The 25,692-nt window shown below is 34.4% G+C and overlaps 3 protein-coding genes across 3 annotated transcripts in view; 1 reads left to right on the forward strand and 2 right to left on the reverse strand.

The window, feature by feature from the left end:
* Window positions 1–4,616: 4,616 nt before the first annotated feature.
* On the reverse strand, window positions 4,617–7,867 carry LOTGIDRAFT_170115 (hypothetical protein; the record flags this gene model as incomplete). The annotated part of the gene is made up of 6 exons (XM_009068748.1): window positions 4,617–4,752; window positions 5,296–5,326; window positions 5,903–6,046; window positions 6,471–6,764; window positions 7,254–7,583; window positions 7,795–7,867. The coding sequence occupies 6 exons, from the start codon at window positions 7,865–7,867 to the stop codon at window positions 4,617–4,619; spliced, it is 1,008 nt and encodes a 335-aa protein (XP_009066996.1).
* An 8,573-nt stretch (window positions 7,868–16,440) lies between these two features.
* Window positions 16,441–19,765, reverse strand: LOTGIDRAFT_223393 (hypothetical protein; the record flags this gene model as incomplete). Its single annotated transcript, XM_009068749.1, has 7 exons — window positions 16,441–16,618; window positions 16,782–16,920; window positions 17,313–17,455; window positions 17,774–17,885; window positions 18,309–18,477; window positions 18,964–19,058; window positions 19,576–19,765. The coding sequence occupies 7 exons, from the start codon at window positions 19,763–19,765 to the stop codon at window positions 16,441–16,443; spliced, it is 1,026 nt and encodes a 341-aa protein (XP_009066997.1).
* A 281-nt stretch (window positions 19,766–20,046) lies between these two features.
* Window positions 20,047–25,692, forward strand: part of LOTGIDRAFT_237061 (hypothetical protein) — a 20,600-nt gene continuing 14,954 nt past the window's right edge. The window contains exons 1-9 of the mRNA XM_009068750.1: window positions 20,047–20,083; window positions 20,709–20,786; window positions 21,241–21,291; window positions 21,707–21,834; window positions 23,314–23,409; window positions 23,900–24,004; window positions 24,341–24,466; window positions 25,060–25,210; window positions 25,471–25,592. Coding sequence (XP_009066998.1) covers window positions 20,059–20,083; window positions 20,709–20,786; window positions 21,241–21,291; window positions 21,707–21,834; window positions 23,314–23,409; window positions 23,900–24,004; window positions 24,341–24,466; window positions 25,060–25,210; window positions 25,471–25,592 — 882 coding nt within the window. The 5' untranslated portion in view covers window positions 20,047–20,058. The remainder of the gene's footprint in view (window positions 20,084–20,708; window positions 20,787–21,240; window positions 21,292–21,706; window positions 21,835–23,313; window positions 23,410–23,899; window positions 24,005–24,340; window positions 24,467–25,059; window positions 25,211–25,470; window positions 25,593–25,692) is intronic.

A 25,692-nucleotide genomic window follows, 5' to 3' on the forward strand; every position in this document is an offset into this window, starting at 1 on the left:
CTAGGAAGTAGACAATAGATGTATATCTACAATAAACCCAACTTATAGCACATTTACTTCACAAAATATCACCAGAAAGTACATCCATGGAAAATCTACCCAACAAAGTAGGTTTAAGGACAATCCAGTAATATCAAATAAGATTATAAAATCTACCCTGAGAAGTGGGTCTGAAGTAACTCTACCAGGGGAGATTTAGTAAATATACCCAACGAAGTAGCTTTATAACTCTACCAGGGGAGATTTAGTGAATATACCCAACGAAGTAGATTTATGGTAAATCTACATAACGAAGTGGGTTTTCCAGATTAAGTACTTAACAAATTAGATCAGGAATATACTCGTAAAATTTTTCCCAAATTTGTATTGTATCGTATTGTAATTATTTTGAATGGTAGTGGGTTTTAAAGCTTGTTTCCAAAACCATATGCTTATATATATGTAATATTTGTAATTCTTGAATAAATATTGTTTAAAAAAAGGATATATACCTAGAGAGGTTGTTTTGCATCTACCATAGAGAGAGGTTTAGTAAATCAGAAAATCTACAAATATTCGTGAAAAATTTACTTGCTGAGACGGTCAAAGCATAGTTAATGAAATCAGGCCATCGACCTGAATGTATGATATTATATCCCATATAGATAATATCTAAATAGTATATTTATCACTTACTATCTAACACCATCTATATACTACATCAAAGAAAATTGGCGGCATGACGATAATGATATATAAATCTAAGGTAGTCTTACTTCACCTCATACATCTAGGTCAAAAATATATTTATTAATTTCGGATCTTTTCGGCCAAGATACTAGATTCATTTCTTAAATAACTTATGAAGTCCGGTGAAGCGATACACAAAGAATTGTGTTCCTATGTAATTCATGGTTATATTGCAATTGGTCGTGAAATTGAGTTTTACGTCTTACTTTTCTATTTCAGGGTGGTCATATCATATACAATGAGGAAAAATTTGCAAGGACATTTGCTTACTATATTTCAGTTAACAAGGGCTCTTAGTATTTTATCCTATATGTGCATAAGGGGTAATTTTGCCAAAATTAGCCTCCTCTTTTTGCGATTTGCATTTGCCAACTTGGCAGAAATAATCTGATTCTTAAATTTAAAAGATACGAGTTTTCTTGAAGCTCGGGAAAAAATTTGCAGACTTACAAATCGATTCCACAGACAACTTGAAAACGTGTATGACAATTTTCCATTATTATAACTAGGCCTGTCTATTTTAAGCCTACAACGTGTCAAATCAGTAAGATTGAGATATAAATAATATCTGGGACCGAGCCAGCAGGTCACCACCATCCCACGCAGAATCGAAGACATTTCAATAGAGAACATTAGCTGGGGAAAGTTTCTTGGGTTCGAGTGCGTTTAGGAGTCCATATAACTTGTAAATGTAACATATTTTGAAGGATACGTCTCTAAGTTTCAATGTATCTGTACCCACAATATTAGACACGATTCATCCAGTTTCATGCTAAAACACCCACCCCCACTAACTTTTGCATAAATTGATATTGTTTAAATCAACAGGAATTAAATTGACTAACGAGGGGTCCCAGAATGCAGAGAGCATACATGTATCTTAAAAAGTTCCAGGGGAGAGGCCCAACTCTATTTGAGCCATTGATTGGCATGTTATTGTATTGTATCGACTCAGTAGATGTTATTATATGCTAAGCTACGAGTGATTAAACTATTCATGTATGGTTTGACGGTTTGTTATAATAATGTATTGTTCTATGTCAACTTGTACTCGAAATCAACCAGACTGTGTCATGTCAGAACCTACATACAGATAGTTTCCCTCTGTCAGTGATACAGGTCGGATGACTGACATGGTAAAAGCGTCTAGTCGTTCGGATGGGACAATAAATCCAGGCCCCTAGTGCTACTTGGAATAGATTAGATCCTAACTTATTTAAGCCTGGTGTAGCATATCTACCTGGTTTCCCCCTGTCAGTGATACAGGTCGGGGACTGACATGGTAAAAGCGTCTAGTCGTTCGGATGGGACAATATATCCAGGCCCCTGGTGCTACTTGGAATAGATTAGATCCTAACTTATTTATGCCTTGGTGTGTCATATCAACCTGGTTTCCCCCTGTCAGTGATGCAGGTTGGAGGACTGAAATGGAAAAAGCGTCTAGTCGTTCGGATGGGACAATAAACCGAGGCCCCTGGTGCTACTTGGAATAGATTAGATCCTAACTTATTATGCCTTGGTGTGGCATATCAACCTAGTTTCCCCCTGTTAGTGATACAGGTCGGAGGACAGACATGGAGAAAGCGTCTAGTCGTTCGGATGGGACAATAAATCCAGGCCCCGGGAGTGTTAGGGTGATACGAGAATAGAATGCCCATAAAAACAAAATATATTTGTAAGTCCTGTAAAATTTAGTTAGTATTTAAAATGAAATGGCGGTACAGGCTGTGTCATTTGCCTATAATTTGACAATGAATAAAGGTTAACGTTCTGTTGAAGTTAGCTTGGTATGAAAAGGGGAGTTTTCTGCTCTGTTAACTCTAATAAACTACATCAAACAAAGAAATATACACAATACATAATACATAAAATAATAAGTTAATCTACATAATATAAACATGCAAATGAACTAATATAGCTTGTTTTTATTCCATATTTAGACCTATCTATTAATTAACTGTGAAATATGTCACAGGTGTTGTTTTGATGTACAATGTATATTCAAGTTTCCACCACCCACGCGCCGAGCTCGGAATGTGCTGATACTACATAGGCATAGTTACAAATACCAGTTTAACACGTGTGACACCTGGTCGATAGATATCGATATTAATCTATATATAGAGATATTGATTCAACGTTTCGACAATGTCACAGAATATTTCTAAATAACAACATTCAGGTTCAAATATCTTCCGATGGTTGACATTTAGGATTAGGCTTTTTAACGAGGCTACGTAGCAAAACCAAAGGAGCATGTCAAATTAGTGGGACATATGCGTCATTATTTGACCAATCATACCTTAGTTTCAGAAACGGGAATTTTTTAGCTAAGCTAATCAGTTATAATGTTCACAGCTCATCGTGCAAATTTGAACCCACAAATCCATGTGTGTTCAGAATGTGCGTTTTGACGAGTCGTGTTTTCTTGAGAAACTGCATAATACAGCAAAGACTATAGAAATAGGAAAAGAAATTCCTTGTTGGAGATGTTTATGAAGAAATTGTGCGATTTGTTTACATTTCAAGTACTTCTGAAGACTATTTACATTATATTCAATCCAGGGAAACCTTATTCCACTACGCTTCTGCCACTCAATTCCAATCCAGGTATAGAATATATTTGATTGAAAATGCTCAACGAGTCAAATGATCCCCTTGAAAGTACCGCTAGTTTGCTCTCTAACAAGACGTGGGGCTTTCCTTACCCCCGCCCCATATCAATCCCCTACTGAATAATGTGGTTATAGAACATCTATCGTGTAATTTGTTGGTGGTGTTGTATGAAAAGTGATGGGAGTTTGCATGTACTGAATTTCAATTCAATATTGAGTAAAGGGAAACAACTCTATCTTAAGATTATTCTTTTCAGATCACAACTGAGTTCTCAATTTTGTACCATGTTCATTGGCAATAACATACAACTGTGATTCAAATGGTTCATATCATATATCTGAATAAAATCAGAGACTTACAGGAACTTCCTTATAGTGAAAAGACAATCTTGTAGAACTTTTCTCACAGAATTTCCTTTTCTCAGACCAACAACTAAGAAGGGATGTGCTAACCATGCTGTTTATTAGAGTTTTCTGTCGAAAAATGAAATGAAATTGAGTTTTACGGGCGACACCATGCAGGGTACAATGGGGGAAATTTTGCCAGGACAGCCTGCTCATTTTCGATTTCCAACAGTCGAGGGATCTTTAACCTGCACATCCTATAGCACACGGGGCTTCGGTTTATTGTCCCATCCGAATGACTAGACACTTTTTCCATGTCAGCCCCTCTTACCTGCATCACCTACAGAAACCGGGCTGAAAAATCAGAAGGTATTATCTCGACCTTTGCCGGATATAACCCTGGACTTTCAGTAGTGTAATTTAAATATTCAAATCGACAATATGCAAATTTTTACAAAAGTTTACTTTTATATTTCATTATATCATTATCAAAAGAATGAAAACAAAAATATATTATACATCAAGATATAAACAATGTAGACAATGTACAAAACAATATTCGCTGAAAATAACGCCTGAGATTCAGAGTTCATCGAATTGAGGCACACAAGGCAACTAAAGAAAGAGATCCACAGTAAATAGTAAAATTAAACAGGTAGAATACGTTGTCTGCGGCTCTAATCACAGAATCGCTGAAGTTTTTTCAAAATAGATTCGTATCTCATTTTTAAACTGTGTTACACTGCACAGGTTCAGCAATTTAGAAAACGAACCACTCTTGTACTTAGCCCGACAAATCTGACCCTACCCGTTATTATACGTTATATCACGTATATACCCGAGGAACGAGTAGGAACAGATTTGTCGGACTACCCTATAACCAATCATATGTAGGCACGCCCCTGGAATTCGTAGAAACTGGTACCATCATAAAGGAGACAAATCAAAACTATGGTCCTCATAAGCTGGAAGTTGAGGCTGGTTGATAATTCTATAGTCTTGTTTTCTAGGTCTGAATATATTTGGTTGGTGAGGTTCGTCGTAAATTGGTACCATTGAACTACTGTGAGGAAAAACAAAATATTACTTATAGAAACATACTTAAACATTGGATTGAAATGAAAGGAGTTTAACGTCCTACTCTTCTACACCTAATTAATGAAAACGTACAAGCAATGCAGTGTGCAATGAGGGAAATTGAGGAACAGCGGCATTAGCTTTTTTTTTAAATTTCCAACAATCGAGGGGTCATCAACGTGCACAGCTTGTAGCTCAAAGGGTCTCGGTTTATTGCCTAATCGGAACGAGTAGACTCCGAAATATATCACTAACGGGTCGGGACGGGTTAAAAAATACGGTGGTATTATCTCGACCTATGACAGGATTGAAAACAGGACTTTCAGATAAGCGAGCAAGCATCACTGAACCACCGCGGCTCCTACTATATGGGAGAGTCGGGGCAATATAATATATAGGCTTGAATACTTCAAATAGATATTTCAATATATACCGAGTAAATCAGTGCAAAAAATATTTTTGTCAAATAGGCTAACGATAGTTTACGAGGTCAAAAATACATAAAATTCTTTTAAATATATCAACTTACGTAACAGATTCTGTACGTGTATTTTCTCGACCTACAAGAGTTGAAAAAAATATGTGTACAATTATCATAGATATTATTTCTTGAACATGTAACTGATTGTGAAGATAGCTTTCTAGACGATATCTTCACAATGTCAAATTATTACCACCTTAGGCTAATACCTTGACTGTAATAGCCACTATTATTTTATCACGGAATGCAGTTATTTGATTGGATTGTTCGCCAGCATATGCAGCCTATTATGGTGTAGTGTTAAAACCATCTCGTGACCTCTAATTGGCTGTTTTTCTTAACGTACAATCCAATTAAATAGCTGAATTTACAAACTTTAGTGATATGATGAAAGGCGGCTATTCAAGTCTAGGTATAAACCGGAGGTCGTAATGGTTTGATATTGTGAAGATGGGCGACAAGGATGGTAACATCGTCAGGTTCGGATTCGTGCGAAATCTCATCATGTTACATATCCACACCAGTTTTCGTAAAAATCGGATCAATTGCACTTACAAATAAATGTTGACGGATGGATCGAGCGAGCGACTGATACATGGACAATGAAGGTTCCAGTTTAATTTCATATGAATTTCAGCTGAATAACTTCGATTACCTTGATTATGACTTTTAACTTTTGAATAAACGAAGATTCCAATAGCCATACCAGTTACCATGACAACAGCACAGACCACAATTCCTACCCCCACACCAACACCAAAACTTAATCTTGATTCTTCGCCCGTAGATACTTGCTTAGCTGGAAAATATTGATATAGAATTGTTTTGGAAAACCACGAATTGGTGGATGTTTTTTTTTTACCACTAAAAGGGATTGGAAAGAGGTTTTTCTCAAACTTGTTATATTTACCGGCACGAAAACTATGCGCTTTATGACGTAGATATCACCAAGGCACTTAGACATTATTCGCAGCTTTTGCGATGGTGACGTCATATACGGTTAAGTATTTCCATATTTACAGGAACTTCAGACATCGGAATGAAAAATAGAATGATGTAAATAGAAGCCATAATGGAGAAAGACATATTAAAAAGCTAAAAAAAACCTACAGACCATTTAAGAGAAAATATAGAAAAGATTTCAGGTAACGATTGTGCAGACATTTTGCCAATATAGTGTAGTTATCATGAAGCCAATTCGTCAAATTAATAAGTAACCTTACCATTTACATGTACAAACACAACGGAACTATTCTTGTCTATTATATTGGACGCTTGACATACGTAACGACCTTCATCCGACTTGGACACGTCGGTAATATATAGGACGGAGTCGTTAGAAATGAGTGTTGCGTCATCATCTACGATATCACCGGAACCCCTAAGTTTACGCCAATTGAGATGACACTCTGGTTTACACTGGGCGGTACAGGTTATCGGTGCCAAGGAATTCCCTTCATTCACTGTATGTTTTTCAATAGTATGAGGCGTAATGCTTATACTGTCTCCTGGACCGTCTGAAATAACGATTACAAATATTCTGAAAGCATAGAAATTTAATTTTCTGCTCTTTATTGGGGTAATGTTGTGGGGGCATAAACTCACTATTACTCTGTCTCTAAAAAAAAAAGCCCTGCTTTGAAGAGCACCAGACGGTTCTAAAACATTATCAACCAGTCTGAGCATAGCCGCGACTCGTTGAACACAGTTCATGTATCGGTGTCATGGACGCAAAATTAAAAGAAAAAGCGTTACGAACTGGCTTTTGGTCAAAATAATTAATTTTCATACAAAATCTCAAACGGACAAGGTTTCAGAGAAACAATCTTTTTAAGGCATCCGTTTTATTAGTATGACTTCAGGCAAACCTGGCGCAGCATGTTAATTTTAAAAGGTGATACGGATATCTCCGATTGCGCTGTCGCACCTGTTTATCAGAGTGAAATGGTCACTGATGCCTTCAAGATTTAAAGACAATTACATACAGGGATGAGGGTAAAACTTACAGTAAAGCGGAAGTGAAAATTTGTCACTTTTGAGGTTATATCTTTCTAAACCACACGTCCAATCAGCTTCGTCGTCTGCTGTGACGTCACGGATGGTCAGATACATGACGGTATTATTACCATGGTAACAGGAACAGAAATAATCTGACACCGTAGACTCTATTCCAGCACATGGCTTGACGTTTAAACTACACATTTCCTCGTCGCCCCTTCTGAACAGTACCCTATATGCCGCTGAAGGGTACCCTCCCCTTTCCATGTTGCAATACATCGTATACTGTGACCCAACACTACTGTAAGGTGTGGCTCCGCGAAGCTTAAAATATTGGGCTGAAATAAAATAATTAGAAATTTTATGAACTTTTTATGTTGGACTATATGGGGGACAATGATAGGATCGATTTGCACCATTCCAATTTTCAATTTTGGAGAGCACTGTCTGTATTTTGCAGTTTGCAACCAACCTTTTTCAAATGTTTTGATTAATATACATTATGTCGTCACCAGGTCAAAGGTCAAGTCGGCCCTATCCAATCCTTACCTGAAACATGTAAAGTGTAAATAGATATCACAAATATCATTCTCCATAAACTCATTTCTCTCGTTATCGCCATTTCTGAAATATTTCAACATATATCTTGTTCATCATTAGGATTTGTAATTTGTATTGGAAGGCCACCTTATTCCCAACCAATCAGGTAACCTTATTCTCGAAAACTTAACTTAAAATGATTTTAGTGTTTCAGTCATAGATCTGATTGGCCAAACACTAAAGACGATTTTAAATTAAGTTGTATTATCCAATCAGATTACTGTATTTGCTAAAAACTGGATTTTATTTTAATTTCGAGAATAAGGCATCTGGATGATGAGGTAATCTCATGTATTTTACAATTATTTAAATTTGTATTTTGAAGACACCCCCCGTGCACAAATTGATATTAATTGTGACTTTGAAAGTGTTGTAGTTTGTATTCTATTCTGTAGCTCCGCCCTAGCCTAACACCGCACCCTTGCTGGTTTAGAGTTTTGTCGAGGTGGCGATTTGGATTCCCAATACTGTATCTGATGCTAATCGAACTACAAATAGGTCTTTGCTGCAGATCGCTTGATGTAGGATTATTTTGCTAGACAATTGTTGGGGGGCAGAGGGGGCAGCCGTCCCTCCTCGCAGCCCCGAAAGCAAGTTTTTCGGGCAAAAATCTCACAACTAAATTAGAAATTCGGGCAATCTCTGATATTTCCCCCCCCCCCCCCCTCGGACATGAATCTGGCTCCGCCACTGTCGTTTGGGAAATGTATTTATATAAGCAGTAAGCTTGTTTCCAGATTCCTTGATCATTGTTGTATATTAGAAATAAATATTGATTTAAAAAAAAACATTCTTCGCTTAAATGAAGACAAGTATAATCTATTGTATATTAACATATACCATATAAATAATAAACCTTTACACAATATAAACTAACCTGTCCAGTTGAAAACTATGATGCTGACAATTTCAAAGTTATCTTCGTCGTGGACGTAATAAACCCATCTGACAACACATCTCAAAAACTATCTTAGGGTCATGCATAAAAAGGATTCGTTCCGCTTTATTTAATTTGTGAAGGTTTCTTTTTTTTTAGTTCTAAATCACTCACTAATCCAGTGATGTTTTTTTTTTGTTATTGTACGATATATACTATTTTTGTCAATGCTAATATTCAAACCGGTTGTTATTAAGTTAAGTAAATCACGTGACTTATACATACCTGAGTGTACTTTAGGTGTGTTTGATTCAGAAAGAAACACATCCAGGATTAAATGGATTGTAAAGGAGTTTTCTAAAAAATGTATGTGTATCAGGGACACTGATATTATCAATTTGCACTATTCCAATTTTCGACCAGACGTCTATGGTACCTGCAATTCCACTAAAACTAACGGATTGATGACGTCACTAATCGCCTAATGTGATTAAACAAATTTCGTTATTAGTGACGAAATCAAACACTATTTTTTTGCGTGTAGAATTGCAAGAATCACAGCTGACGTCTGATTAAAAATTGGTTTGATGGAAATTGATGCTATCAGTGAATTGATGCTATCAGTGTCTCCGATACACATATATTTTTTAAAAAAAAACTCTTTACAATCCCTTCATATACTCAACCAATGTTTAGTATTGATTACCATCCAATCAAAAGGTTCTGCAAAAACTGATTTTTCTGCTGGAAGACATGATTGTCCCTGAACTTTTTTTCAACTTGTTTCAAGACTTCATTGAATTTACGCTCAACTAAAATTAGTAGGCCCTACTGTAGTGGATGTCGCGAAGGGGAAGGGCATGCTTACCCTTCTGTAACACCTGATGTCACTCTGCGTCTTGGTTTATTAATTCGGCGTCTCTATTCGAGAGTTCACACAGCTAATATTGTTAACTGAGTAATAATAAGGTATTTATCTCAGTAAATATCTACGTGAAACAAACCTGACATGATATGACTTATCAAATGAAAATATAATTTGCCCTCCAGTCTAATTCACGAATTACTTAACATTTTCAAGTTAATATATTAGACATATCACCCCCTCCCCCAACTTAAATATTTGACTAAGCTACAGGTACCCGTTTGAAGTAGAAAGATGTTTGAATGGGAGAAACAATAAAAATATAATGAATGTCTCATATCAATTTTCTTTTTTTAAAATGGATCTGCACATATTGAACGAATTTTTTCAACATCAATAAAATTCAGCCCCACCTAATCTTCAAAATTGTCTCCAGTGGGGTGGGGTGGTGGGACCTCAACCTCCTAAGAGGCGAACATCGTATGAACAACGAGCAAGCTGTCCAAATATTATTGGTGAAGGCTTACAGGAGATCTCCCCCATGCCTTCTTAAAAGAGGGGAGGAGGCCGCGGTCGCTCAGTGAACCGAAAGTCCAGTGTTCAATCCCAGCATAGGTCGAGACAATACCTTGAGATTTTCCAGTGATGCAGGTAGATCGGACGGTAAAATAAACCGAGGCTCCACGTGCTAGTGGTTGTTGCAATTAGAAAAAAGAACAGGCGAATGCTGCTGTCCAGGCAAAGATTTCCCTCATTGCACACTGCATTGAGTTGCCCGTCTTCATTAGCACCAAATAAGTGCAGAAAATTAGAACGTAAAACTCCATTCATTTCATTTAATAGTCGAGCTTCGTAAACAGTCGTATAGCACTATCTCAGATGCACGGAAGTCAACCCTGATTTTCAAAATTTCTTCCTAAAGCGCCCGGTGCCCTAGTTTTCATGGCTTCCTATGGCCCTGTTCACACCGTTAAATAATCCTAAGGCGTCCGATCGGTCAGTGTGCGACGGATTTTATTATTCTAAATATGCATGCTTCAAACCTCAGTCCCGTGATGTTTGTGGTACGTAATTTAGAAGTAATACGTATTGACAATGCCAACAAGTATATAGTGGCCTAAGTGTATTAAAGTTAGTAATCGAAATCCCTACAAATATGATGTCTGTAGTAAATTGTGTCGACATTGAAAAGAAGCTAAATCAGGGACAAAATCAATAACTCAATTCAGTAACAGAAACATTTTTTATTTAGACATTTGTTTAATGTATTCTTTCTGAATCTTGGCAAATTTAACAGAATCTTTCAAGGCTTCTCCAGCACTCTTGGTCGGAGCAGCTTGGAATGGCATACCACTGTAATAACTATAGTTATAAGGGTAGGAATATGGATAGTGGTCTGGAGACATGTATTGATAATACGGATTAGGGTTACTATAGTAATTCATATACCATTCATACCATTGATGGTACCAGTTAGAATAAGCATTCTCTGCACTGAAATTAGTATGGTGCTTTTTGTTTTTGGCTTGCCTACAGTTAGAGTAAGCATACTCTGCATCAAACTTGGCTTGATGCTTTCTGTTTGGGGGCTGACTATAATACTGTTGGTAATGCTCAGAATAGGCATTCTCTGCATCAAAATCTTGAGGCTTATAGCTGTGGGTTTGAGTACTGTAATGATGGTGCTTTTCAGAATAAGCATGCCCTCGATGCTTTCCACTTTTAGTTTGATAAGGCTCAGACCAATTAGAATAAGCCTCTCTGGCTTCTCTGCCCTGGTCACTGTAAGAAAGTCCTTCGATGGGTTCATAATACTGTTTATACCACTGTGTATAGTCATTGTCTCCTTGAACAGCAGGTGCTTCTGAAAACTTACCATAACCATACATATTTTCATCTGAGGGATGAGATACTGTTGACTTTTGATCAAGACGATTGTGAGAACCATGGCTTCTGTGAGTTAAATGTTTTTTGGTGTTTCTATTTCTACTTCTTAACCTCTCTGGTTGGGTATTCTGGTTATATTGACAGTCAGATTTAGGCTTTCTTAAAATGTCTCTCGTTTCAGCCTCCATTTTGTTTTTCTTTCTAGTGACAGAGCTTGAATCTGAGGTTGATTCAGAAATTTCACTGTTGCTTTCCGAAGAACTCAAGTTCGAGTTTGAACTACTTCGAGCTGATAACTGCTCTACATCTGACAAAGAGGCAACACCATTCTGATTGGCCACTAAAATGTTAGATTGAGGTGTAACTTTATGTGAATCATAAGATATTCCAAATTTCAACTCTCCTGTTTTTATTTTCTTCTCCATGTCTTGGAGGTCATATTGGATTTGTCTCCCTTCAGTTTCTAAAATGGTTGATGTTCTGCTATTAGAATGGACGCTTTGATGTAGGCCTTCATCATCAGCATGGTGGCCATGTTGAATTTGGTTAACATTTATTGTCTCTTCACTGTTTTTGGTTTGACACAATCGTAGTTTTGATTGTTTGTCAAATTTTGTTGCATCTATTTGAGTTTCAAGATGAGCATTCAAAGAGTTCCAAACATTATCTGGATTATGATTGGTTGAAAATTCTGCCAGAGAAGAAACAGCCATTCTATTGGTTAATTTAGATACATTGTAGTTTGGTATTTGTGTTTGAGTACCAAAAGAGCACAATGACTCAGTAGATTTGACCAGTTCAGTTTGTACCGACACAGACGTGGATTCAGAGTTTTTGGAATTAACTGCACCAGAATAAATCTGATCAAGATTATTCAAGGCAATTGTCAGAGTTTCATCTACAAATGAATTTTTAGCAGCGTTTTGTAAGTCTTGTTTAATTCTTGAGATATGATCATAAGGTTTGCGCTCCGTAGTTGAAGACTGACATTCGTTGAAGCTTTTCAAAAGATCTTCATATGTCCTTCCCTTGTATTTTGTTGAAGATATTTTTGAAATACTAGTATTCTTTGGGTCTTCAGTTTTCGCAATAGCGTAATTCGATTCTACCCCTTCCCTCAGATCAGCATTAACATTGTTAGAATCTGAATTATTTTCCATAAACGTAGATGCACCCTCCATAGGATTAGTCTTTTGAACGCTTTTCTCACAGATCTTTGGTCTCAAATCCACGGTGGCATCACTTGAAGTACACAGATCTTCATTGGGGGATGAAATTTTTTCGATATTAAGAGTCTGGATGGATTTAACTAAGTCACTGCAGCATTTGAGAAGGTCATTTTTAGAGTCTTTGATGACTGAGTCGTTTTCTATTTTGTCGAGTTTCGATTTCAGTTTTGAGTGTCTCGCGGCAAATGTAATAGGCCTTGCATCACCTGGTTCAGTCACAATGGCAGGCTCTTCGTTGGATGCCTGGTTGATTGTGCCAGCTGTAGCCGTCATTGGATTATTAGAGGCTGAATTCTGTGAAACAATTTCTTCCACATTAGGTTCACCGCGTTGTGATTTTTTAGATTTTGAGAAAGAAACACTTGTGGAAAGGAAATCATGTACATCAACTACAGGGGAATCTAATGAATCTGCTTTTGATAAATTTGTGTCTGCAGAATTGGACTGATTAATATTCATTTCTAATTTTACATCACATGATCTAAGCTTTAAATTGTTTTCAGTATTTTGGAAAAGGTTTCCATTTGTTTTAGAATTGTCCGGCTTCATAGTTTTAGCACTATTAGATATTCTAGAAGTTTTAGAGATCCTATTTCCTTGGTGATTTGCAGGTACATTGGAAGATTGTTCATCATGAAACACATATTTCTGTTTGCTTGGATACAGATCAGACATATTGCTTCCATCTTCTGTTATATTTTCTTTTTGTTTCTGACTAGAATTTAACGATAACGAATCTTGTGACGTGTTAGTCTTTGTGTGATTTTGAACTAAATCTTCATGAGAGGTTTTGAAACTATTTTCACTTTGACAGTCACTTGTGTCATGTTTATCTAGATAATTTCGAGACAAGATGTTTAAGCTCGTACTCTTAGCGGCACTGACATTTTCGTTACCAACTTTCTTGTCATTGACTTTTTCAACACTGACTTTTGAAGCTAAGTTATCTGTGTGGCCATTTAAAGTCGTGATATTAAGTTCATCTGTATTCCCTTCTGTATTTTGACAAGGTTCATCTTGAATTATTTTAGAATTATTGTGATTATTGTCTTGATCGTCTGCTGGTTCAGATTCAGTCGCAGAATTCCTGGTAACTATTTGTTCTACACTGATCACCTCATCTGGATCTATTTCAATTTCTATCTTCACCAAATCATTTGGGATAGGATCTGTAATGGAGAAGCAGTAAATTACAGCCGAAATATGAAATGGGAAAACAATGCTATAGGAGGGTGAATCTTAAGTGATAACATGCAATTTAAGATGAATTGAATTTCAATGAATGATCTTAATTGGACAGATGACGAACATCACCATGAAGTGTCTCTCAAGGGACATTTATAAATGGTATACATTTATTAATTTATGATATTTATATTTTGATAGGTCATAAGATCTTAAAATGCACAGCTTGTAGTATAAGCTTGAAAATTTGAAACTATTTTCAACTATGTTGGGAAGCAAACTCTAATCAACTAATCAAATGTCTAACTGACCTTCCTCACAGATATAATAAAATTACAAAATAAAATTGAACTAAGAGTATAAGTGGGATTGTGTACCTGGTAAAGGGTGTATTTTAGTGTGACATTTTCTTTCTACAGCCCACAATTCTTGTTCTTCTTTCCCTTCACTTACTATAGACACTGCTGCTCCAAATGATCCTATTAACAAAAAAATATTCTCATCAATAACTAGTACACTTTCTATAACAAGGATGATCGCTGTGAGGGGGAATTCGGAGAAATGGAAAATCATGATCCTTTTGGGAACTCTTTTTCATAAAATAAGAGATGTTTCAGAAAAGGTTTGAAAAATCAACAACAGACTAGCTCACACCATCATTCTTTCCTAGATTCGTGGGTAGGGTGGGTTTTGGTAAGAGTTAAACCAATTTGAAAATGCAAATCAACTCTTGTTTTAGACAAAAAAAACTCACCAAATCTGCCAGCTCGACCAATTCTATGAAGATAAGTTTCATGATCATACGGTACGTCCAAGTTTATAACTAAATCAATTTTATCAGCATCTATACCTCGTGATGTCTGTAATAAATCATTTAGTCAATCATATAACTTATAAAGTGTGATGTCTGTAATAAATCATTTAGTCAATCATATAACTTATAAAGTGTGATGTCTGTAATAAATCATTTAGTCAATCATATAACTTATAAAGTGTGATGTCTGTGATAAATCATTTAGTCAATTATATAACTTATAAAGTGTGATATCTGTAAGAAATCATTTAGTCAATCATATAACTTATAAAGTGTGATGTCTGTAACAAATCATTTAGTCAATCATATAACTTATAAAGTGTGATGTCTGAAATAAATCATTTAGTCAATCGTATAACTTATAAAGTGTGATGTCTGTAATAAATCATTTAGTCAATTATATAACTTATAAAGTGTGATGTCTGTGATAAATCATTTAGTCAATTATTTAACTTATAAAGTGTGATGTCTGTAATAAATCATTTAGTCAATCATATAACCTATAAAGTGTGATGTCTGTGATAAATCATTTAGTCAATTATATAACTTATAAAGTGTGATATCTGTAAGAAATCATTTAGTCAATCATATAACTTATAAAGTGTGATGTCTGTAACAAATCATTTAGTCAATCATATAACTTATAAAGTGTGATGTCTGTAATAAATCATTTAGTCAATCGTATAACTTATAAAGTGTGATGTCTGTAATAAATCATTTAGTCAATTATATAACTTATAAAGTGTGATGTCTGTAATAAATCATTTAGTCAATCATATAACTTATAAAGTGTGATGTCTGTGATAAATCATTTAGTCAATCATATAACTTATAAAGTGTGATGTCTGTGATAAATCATTTAGTTAATCATATAACTTATAAAGTGTGATGTCTGTAATAAATCATTTAGACAATCATATAACTTATAAAGTGTGATGTCTGTGATAAATCATTTAGTCAATTATATAACTTATAAAGTGTGATGTCTATGATAAATCATTTAGTCAATTATATAACTTATAAAGTGTGATGTCTGTGATAAATCATTTAGTCAATTATATAACTTATAAAGTGTGATGTCTGTAATAAATCATTTAGTCAAATATATAACTTATAAAGTGTGATGTCTGTAATAAATCATTTAGTCAATCATATAACTTATAAAGTGTGATGTCTGTAATAAATCATTTAGTCAATTATATAACTTATAAAGTGTGATGTCTGTGATAAATCATTTAGTCAATTATATAACTTATAAAGTGTGATGTCTGTAACAAATCATTTAGTCAATCATATAACTTATAAAGTGTGATGTCTGTAATAAATCATTTAGTCAATCATATAACTTATAAAGTGTGATGTCTGTAATAAATCATTTAGTCAATCATATAACTTATAAAGTGTGATGTCTGTAATAAATCATTTAGTCAATTATATAACCTATAAAATGTGATGTTTGTAATAAATCATTTAGTCAATCATATAACTTATAAAGTGTGATGTCTGTAATAAATCATTTAGTTAATCATATAACCTCATAAATCATTTAGTCATTTACATTAAGTGATTTCTGATCAATTGAAAAGAATTGGGTCTTTCTAAACTAAATTTCTACATTTGTGCTTGTATCAATTTGTCAGAGAGAAAGAGGATTCCATATTTAAATCTTAAAATATATTATTCAAAAATTGTGCTTGAACAAATGGTCAAATGGCTGATGTGGAAAATCATTTACTTTTCAAAATCTGCCACTATAAATTAATATGTAACCTACCAGATCAGTAGAAATAAGAACTCTACATTTATAAGTTTTAAGTTGATCCATAGCCTGCAGTCTTTCTTTCTGATCTAAACTACCAGCTATACAAGATGTCGGCCAACCTTTACTCTGTAGATCACTACATAAATTCTGAGCTCTGAAAAATATTTTTACACTGACTCATCTATATAATATATTAAGTTACCTGTAACAAGAACATTGACTTCAGAATCAGCATTGTTAGAAATGTTATTCAAGTACCTTTATTATTTTCATCGTAAAATGCATAATGATCAAAATATGACAAGAACCAAACTTACCTGGTTTGAAGGTTTGAGAAGATGAGACATTGCTTAAAGACAATATTAGATAATAAACTAATAACACTGTCTGTTTTAATATCTAGTTGTTTATTAGGTAGAGGATGGTGTTTTACTTTACTATAAAACTGTTTTATACCTGAAAGAATAGAAAGTTTATTACGGAACTAATTTGTAAAAATTGTCTGGAAAATATGGTTCCTTTCACAAGTTGATCCTGAGACACTTCTGTTTCCAAATGACCGGCATCACTGACAGGGGGAACTTGGATCTAGAGTCTTGAAAGTGCTATCATAAGATAGCAAGCAACCACCAAACTTACTGGGCAACACTTGATTCTTTACTTATCAAAATACACATCATTATGAGGTTATATAGTGAAATTACAAATACTCATTCTACAAAAATTTACTTTGGCAAGAAAACCAAAATACACAAATATACATTCTTACCAATATGTCAAAAAATCAACGAAACCTGGTACCCATGGAAATAATTGATTTTCACAGTAATATGAAGTTTATTACTAACCTAATAAAGCAGGGTCGGATACATTCAGTCTAATAAAAGTAGGGTTTCTCATATAAGCTGTAAGATGTTGTGCTAGATATTCTGGGTAGGTGGCTGATAGTGCTAGAATCTGTTTGTTATCAGGTAATGAAGAATATATCCAACTGGAAAATAGAGATATTAAAATACATCTTAAGATATATTGTCACTCAGAGTTGCATGCTGTGCTATATCTTCAGACAACATCCAGAAGACAACAATGTTTCTACTGTTTATATTACTTAACAATATAAGTAGGGTTTCAAAAACAAGCTTATACTCATGCTATGTTAATCATCTATCAGTGGCGGAGCAAAAAGAAGGAAGAGGGGGCAGAATGAATGAATTCCCTCATTAAGCATAGTATGAAATATAAAATGAATACATCAAAATTTATCCTGATGAAACCACTGACTTAATAAAAGAGATGAGATAAAACTAACTTAATTTGTTCCTGGAAACTGTCCTCTAATAGTTTATCAGCTTCATCCAGTATAAATATTCTAATACTGTCAGTAGACATTAAACCATGTTCTATTAGATGTTTTACACGACCTGGAGAAACAAATTATATATTTTTTGATTATGATAATGAATGATGAAATTGAATTGAATGCTGTGGATAATTTTTCTCCAAAATATTAAATCCATCAGTAAAAGTCTTAATATTTGAAGGAGAATTTTTTGGCTCCCATGACCAATTTAGAAAATGTAACTTTTTCAAGAGACTTGATATTTATCTTTTTCTGAGCTGAATGGTTCACACACTTCTTGAAATGAAATGGAGTTTCACGTTCTACTCTTCTGCTCCTGGGATAATGAAGGGAAAATGTCAGAACAGCATATTTGGTTTCTTTTCAATTTGTAAGTGTCAAGTGTCCTAAACGTGAACAACTGGTAAAACACAGGAACAATGTTGTGGACTTGACAACATGTTTTGACTTCAAATCAAAAACATTTACCACAGTTTTGACCTACCAGGTGACCCAATAGCAATCTGACATCTTCTTAATTTCTGTATATCTTCTTTAATAGGTAGACCACCAATAAATGTATGACAAGCCAACCGTGGTAAACAAGCTCCAATATTCTTAATAACATCTTGTATCTGTACAGCTATTTCTCTTGTTGGTGCTAAAACTAACACCTGTAATATTAATAGGGATTGTAAAACTGTTTTCTAAAAATATTCATATACAGAAACAGTGATACTAATAGCATTACTCACTTTCCTTCATTCCGATTTTCAGCATTTCTTAAATTACAATTACCACAGACATCGATCTGATGGAAAATTGGAAGCCATAATGGTCATTGATGCACATAAAGAGCTAGAAAACCTCTTTTTAACCCTTTTAAGGTAACAGGAAACACATTGAAATTCACTGACAATGGAAATTTATGAAAACTGCCTAACATACACAGACCTGTTTATCCAAATTAAGAACTCAACTGTGACTATGTCAATCATTTCTGAGGACTATGTTGTTAACTATTATTCCAACAAAAAAGCTCTTCTTGTTTTTCAGTTCTTATTATTATTGTTTGTATATTGTTTCCAAATATTCTATGAAGTTGAGAGGATAAAACAAACTGCTTATGAAATAATATTAACTGTGTAGTATATCTATACCTGCAATGCTGAGCTGGTAATCTGAATATTCTCTAAGGCTATGACTGAGAAAACACATGTCTTTCCAGTACCTGACTTGGCTTGTACAATTAAATCTGAAAATTGAGGAATAGCTCATTTAACAAAGTAAGTCTAGTCTTGGGCTTCTCTGAAAGAACTGGCCTTGAAAACCTCAAATTTAACCCCTATCTCATTTCTGAGAAATTTCAAAAAAAAAAATATTAATTTTCCTCCAAAATATGAATGTACAATGCTCCAAATCAATTCTAATTTTTGAAAAGGTTTCTTGGTTAGACCCCATCAGACTCTTCAAGGAGCTTCTTAACCTATAGTACTTCTGTATTTGGAATCACAACACCAACAGCTATCCTACTATGGAGTCAGTCTGCCCCCTATATTTGTACCCCAAGTTTCAGGAGCCTAGCACCACCACTGGTACCCTCTGACTAAATAGGTTGTAGAATAAGTTTTGTAATGAAGTATTTTTAGATAAAAATACAATCAATAGGCTAATGTCCGCAGCTTTTACATTAGTGAGAAGTGAGAAGGCAAGTTTTTTTTTTAAGTCATGGTTATAACTTATAAGTGAGCAGGGATTAACAAAACAAGTACCTAATCCACATCTTCCAAGAGGAATAGCTTTCAACTGAATTGGGGACGGTTTTTCAAAACCGGCAGCCAAAAGTCCTCTCTGAACTGGCTCCGATAATAACAGGCCTGCAAAATCGACATTTTCAGACATCAAAACATCTTGTGTTCTCTTTTTTGAATTGATTTTGTGGGCAACATTCGAACCAGCCATTGCGAATCTATGTTTGAGAACTGAACCAAACAGATTCAGAGTGAATCACATTGATTTAAAAGAGATTTTCTAAAATTGGTTGTGGAAATGTTTTCGACAAGTTCACGTTGGCGGCCATATTGCAAGCTGTGCCTAAAATTTCTGAAACATGTACTCTGATTGGACAAATATAACTATATCAACCAATCAAAGTCTACGTTGTAAAGGAAATGGAGATTTTTTGTCACGTGACAGGAGGGAGTGTACTCTTGCTAAACTTCCGACAACTTCCTACTTTGACGAGAAATTGAAAAATGTCGCATCAAACTGGAATTACAGGTAAACAGACACTCTTAGCATGATTTTCCATGCAATTCGATTTTCAGAAATTGTCAGATCACAGAGTTAAATGTGCTTTTGATGTACTTCGAGGATGATCTCAAAAAGTTAATGTTTTTTGCGAAGTAAAGCCATTCAAATGTCAATGATTCATTATGATGAGTACGACCTGATAGGTGTAGAGATCTACTATTTTACTATTCTACCTTGTAAGTTCACGAAGGTCAGACCAATACATTAGCTTACACTTACTGAAATCACAAATTAAAGTGTCAGTAGCTTATAGAGTGACTTTAATTGAAATTAAATTAGGGTTTCAAAGGAGCAGGTTGTCACTGATAAACACTGCTGATGAAGCTATTCTCTTAGCAAGGCTTTTCATTATTACTTTACTACCAGTACTGGTAACCAAAAACAAAGCCAAAAAAGTCACTCAAAGTTGTAAAATGCCCCCTGTACCCGACATGGGCGCCTCTGGCCCCTTGACCCACAGATAATATTTTCCATTCGGACCTCAACATTCCTTTTATTCCTTACTGCCGTATGACTGATGTGTACAGATATTTTTGTTTGTTGCTTGACTATAAAGAGCAAGTCACTATTATAATTTTTTTTATCATTTCAGCTTCTCCAGACCTATTGTCTGTCTTTGCCAAGGCCAAGAGTGGAAAACATCGAGTTCTGAAGATTTCTATTGAAAATGGTAAAGTTGTATAGGCTTAATTATGAAAATATTTTGAAGATGATTTAATCCATCCTCTCACCTCCATGAAGGATTTTTCAGATTACAAATTTATGATATTAATCTTATTAAAATGTTGAAAGATACCTGGAGTTAAAGAGATTATAAAAAGGTTTTAATTTGCAGTGTGCACCATTCCAATTTTCTATCAGATGTCTGTTGTTCTTGCAATTCTACAAAAAGTAAGCACTTTACTGCTATTGAAATATAAGGACATTTGCTAAAACCACAGACGTCTGATTGAGAATTGGAATGGTGCAAATTAATGCTATCAGTGTTCCAATACACAAAAGATATTTAGAAAAACTTACAATCTCTTAGACCAGTGGCAGAGTGGCACCAGGTATTATTCTATGTCCAAAACATTCAGCCTCTTTGTTTGCTTGTCATTTAACTTGCCATTTGTTATTTTCAGAGCAAATGGTTTCAAGTGGCACAAAATCTGCTGTAGGTTCTTGGGAAGATGATATCCATTTTGACTCCACTACAGTTTATTGCTTATTGCCCTGTTATCTTACGCTGTTCCCAAGTGAATGCTGTAGAGATCATTCTTGCTTTTCATTAGGTTAATACAGAGATGGAAGATTCAATGGATAAGAACTGATAGTCTGATATTCCATCTTTCGTACCATCATAACAGTCTGTTTTTCTCTGCCTCTAGACCTGTAGATTGGTGAGATTGAGCTCTTTCAGCTTGTAAATAAAAATTTAAACAACTAAATCCATAAAAATTTTTATATCACTTTAAGTTACATTTTTAGCCAAGAATGATTTTGAGTACCTGTTTTGTAAGATGGTTAGACCTATTAACTAGTGCAAAAATTCTTGATAATTATGTCTACATTGTATCCAATTTTAATTTTCCTTAACCCCTATTTTACATTATGATAAGTTAATTCTACCATTGCTAGCTGAGAAAGAACCCTGCTATATTCTATATAGATTAGATGAGAAAACCTCGACTGGGTATTTATGGATAGCTTTATTCTGGTCCCCTGATTTCTCTCCAGTGAGTAAAACATTTTAATTCTGATTTCAAAACAAGGGCAATAACTCAGTACATGAGCTGGATCAAGATTAATTTTATTCAAAGTAATGTGTATGTTTGTATTGTAATATGTATGATGTTTACAGCAAGGTACCCTGTATCTAGCTCAGAATACTAAAATGATAGTCTATCTATTGAGCTCTTTTCTTCTTATCGTGTTTTGACTTTGATGAATGTGTTATGGACAGTTAAAGGCAGAGGCGTATAATCCAATTCTTATGATTATACTTAACCTTATATGACGTCACCATTGTAAAAGTAGTAAATGTTATATAAAGGTCTTAGCTATGTCATTATACGCTTAGTTTTAGTAGAATTGTAAGACCCACATATGTCTGAAAAATCAATGCAATCAATGTCCCCAATACACATAAATACTTTAGAAAACCTCTTTACAATCTCTTTAACAAACATACAGCTAGCTGTGATTGTAATTCTGTACTGTTATTACTGAAACTTGACTTCCTGCCAATACCCAGTAGTATCACCTTTACTTCCTAGTTTAGCTGTTATTTAATATACTACCTGTTATGGAATTGATTATCTATATACCCTCTTCCTGGTATAATTGGAATGTGATATGATTAACTTGGCTTGTTGTCACGTTCGAATATCAAAATATAGGGATTGTTAAGTTTTTCTAAACTTTTAATGCGTATCATGAACACTGATAGCATAGATATACACCATTACAATTTTCAATCAGATGTCTGTGGTTCTTGCAATTCCACTAAAACTAAGTATTTTAAGACAGCCACTATCTCACTAAGCTGTTAATAATGTCATGTTGCAGCATGTTGAGTGACCTTGGCCTAAATAAATACATATTTACTTTTTACCAACTCAATAAAGAATTAATACAATTCTAATAGAGCAGATTATTTTTTATATGAAGAAGAATTCCAGCTTCTTAATAGTACTGTTAGGGCCATATGCAGCGCTTGTACTTTACCTAAAAATATAAATATTGAAGACACAATGTATGCTTGTGTTTATATTTTTATCAATGCCATAACATTTTAAGGGCCATATGCAGCGCTCGTACTTTACCTAAACTTTGAGTAAAGTTAGACTTAAGTCGAAATTTAGGTATTCACCAGTCGATCTTTGCGAAAGTCGTGCTTAAATTAGACTGTCAAATGTAGAAAATGAAAGCCTCAATCCATACATTGTGTCTTCAATATTTATATTTTTAGAAAACAATTTTCAGCCAAAATTTTTGGACTTTTTTGGGTTGAAATTTCAAGGAGAGAAATGTGTTTCAATTTAAACTTAAAAAAATTACTAATTTGAGGCTGCTATTCCAACTTTAACACAAAAATGGAAAGAATTCAAAAAACGTTTTACCTTATTCTAATAATTATCAGATCTGTCTATTCTAGAATACCGTCTGTCAAAATAGGTTAACATCATCTCATATTTCTTTTTCTCTGATTCCAGGTTCGAGAAAAAATGTTGTATGCTGCCACAAGAGCTACGTTAAAAAAAGAATTTGGTCAAGGTGATTTGAAACATGAAGTTTTCGGTACAACTCTGGTAGGTTTGTTCAATACTATTTATAAGCATTTACTAATTTACCAGCGAAATGTTAAAGTATCAACCAGATATTATGTAGGCATATTTATTATATGTTAACCACCGGTTACATACAGTCGCCTGCCCCTGTGGTAGATCACACTCCCGTACATAACATGCTGCGCATGTGTACCCGAGTTCATAGATATTCATAACACGAAAAACAGTACCATTTCCATTTCAATTTAATCTTAATTACTCAAATTGATAATTGATGTAAAAGAAGTATGGCCAGTGCTTCTATCGGAGAGTATCTTCTAAGTTTTCCATTTGCATAAGCCCAATCAGAAACAGATAAAGAGCCTTTTTATTTGCTTCCTGAGTTTTGTTCCATTACTTTGTAAGTTTGTATTGATGAAAGTTACCCAGAGCAGAATTATGTGAAACGTGAAACATTTGCTATTTATATCATACTTTGAAATGATAAAGATGAAATTATATCTATATACAGGAAGATGTAAATTATAAAGGATATTTAAAACATATTAAATCACTAGATGCTCCAGCGCCTCTTACCTTCGCCGAGGAAGAATTACAGGCCATCAGAGAAAATGAAGTAAGTACTGTAGTCCTCTGCTTTGATCTTGAAGTAATAAAGTCATTTATCAGATCATATACGTATAATAAAAAAGATAGGTAATAGCATAGTGAGTTAAAGGGTTTGAATTTGGCATTATTTGCCTTGGTCGGTGTGTTAGAATCTGGTAATGAATCTGGTCAATCCAGTATACACACTTGTAAAGTGAAAGTACAGTTAACCTGGAAGGGGTTGATGTAGACTGCATCTTTGTGAACTAAAATTGTTATCCTTGTAGAAAATGTTTTTTTATTTCTTTCTTCATTTATCAGAACTTCAAAAAGTTGCACATTTGATTGTTATCATATATTGTAGGTAAATGCAGTTGTAAATATTGACACTAAACACCAGACGATGCAGGGCGTGGCATTCCCTCTTTCACAGTCAGCAGCACAGAAACTAGAAGAATTTAAACATGGAGATTTTAATTATATACAATTAGTAAGTCTAATGGTTTAGATTTATCATTGAAATTTTTCAGCCTACTCATGTCACTGTAATGTCTCTGTGTATGTAATGGAATTTTGAATATTATTGAAAACCTACTTACAATTCCTTTAACTTATATCTTATTTAAACTTCCCATCAAAATCCACCATTATCCTATTACATGTCACTTCGTTGTTGGTATTTAAACACATTATTGTTGATGAGGAAGCTGTATTTCTTTGGATTCTTGGTGGTGCAAATTTGTTAGTTCCCTGTCTGTGCCAACTCGGCTTCAATCAAACTGTATGCAACAGGCTATATCAATTTGTCAAATTTGAAATTTTTGGTTGCAGTTATTGCCAGTTAAGCAAAAGCACAGGCACAGGCATTTAACCACTAGTGAAATATAGTCTGGAGATTTGGAATGAAGAACCATAATCTTCAAATATATATAAGAAGAATACCGGTTCCCACAGGAACATTAATAACCATGGAAATCATAATAAACATTTTTCACTGGTGAAACTGCAGAATTTTCCCAGTGCTGTTTTTTGTTGCATGTCATTTAAATCCATGTCTTAAGAAAGTCATTGTTTATTTTTCAGAGTTTAGACATCAATAAAGAATTAATAAATTTAGAAGATACAGATGATATAAAAGTGAAAAGTTTACCGTCTAAAGTTCCTAGCGACCATCCTCGATATCATTTATTCACATTTAAACATACTCACGAGGGTGATTATATGGAAACTCCTGGTATAGTAATTACTTTTATTCTTTCTGTACAAATTAACTGTGATATAAGTAGGGGGGTGGGGCTTGTTTGAAGAGTTCTGAACGCGTTCTGTCCGTTTCAATTCCGCCCCAATCAAATGGTACGAATTCCGCATTCAAAATTTTCCCACCATTTTCTTTGAATAACCCACATGAGACGAGCCCCAAAGCATTTCACATTATCAAATGTATTTATATACTCTATGCCAGGGTATAAATGTTCTATATTTGTATTGTTTCAGTATTTATATACTCTATGCCAGGGTATAAATGTTCTATAAAAGAAAGAATGTTATATTCAAGCTGTAAGTCACCTCTAGTAGATTATATTCAACATCATATGGGAATTGAACTGGCTAAAAAGGTATGTATTTATTATTATCATGTCTTCAATTTATTTAAAAATATTACCATAGTCGAATTTATCCTGGGTTAATCTGATTCGATTTGGTCTAAAAACCATT

Source organism: Lottia gigantea, assembly GCF_000327385.1.
Source record: "Lottia gigantea unplaced genomic scaffold LOTGIsca_93, whole genome shotgun sequence".
Classification (NCBI taxonomy): domain Eukaryota; kingdom Metazoa; phylum Mollusca; class Gastropoda; family Lottiidae; genus Lottia; species Lottia gigantea.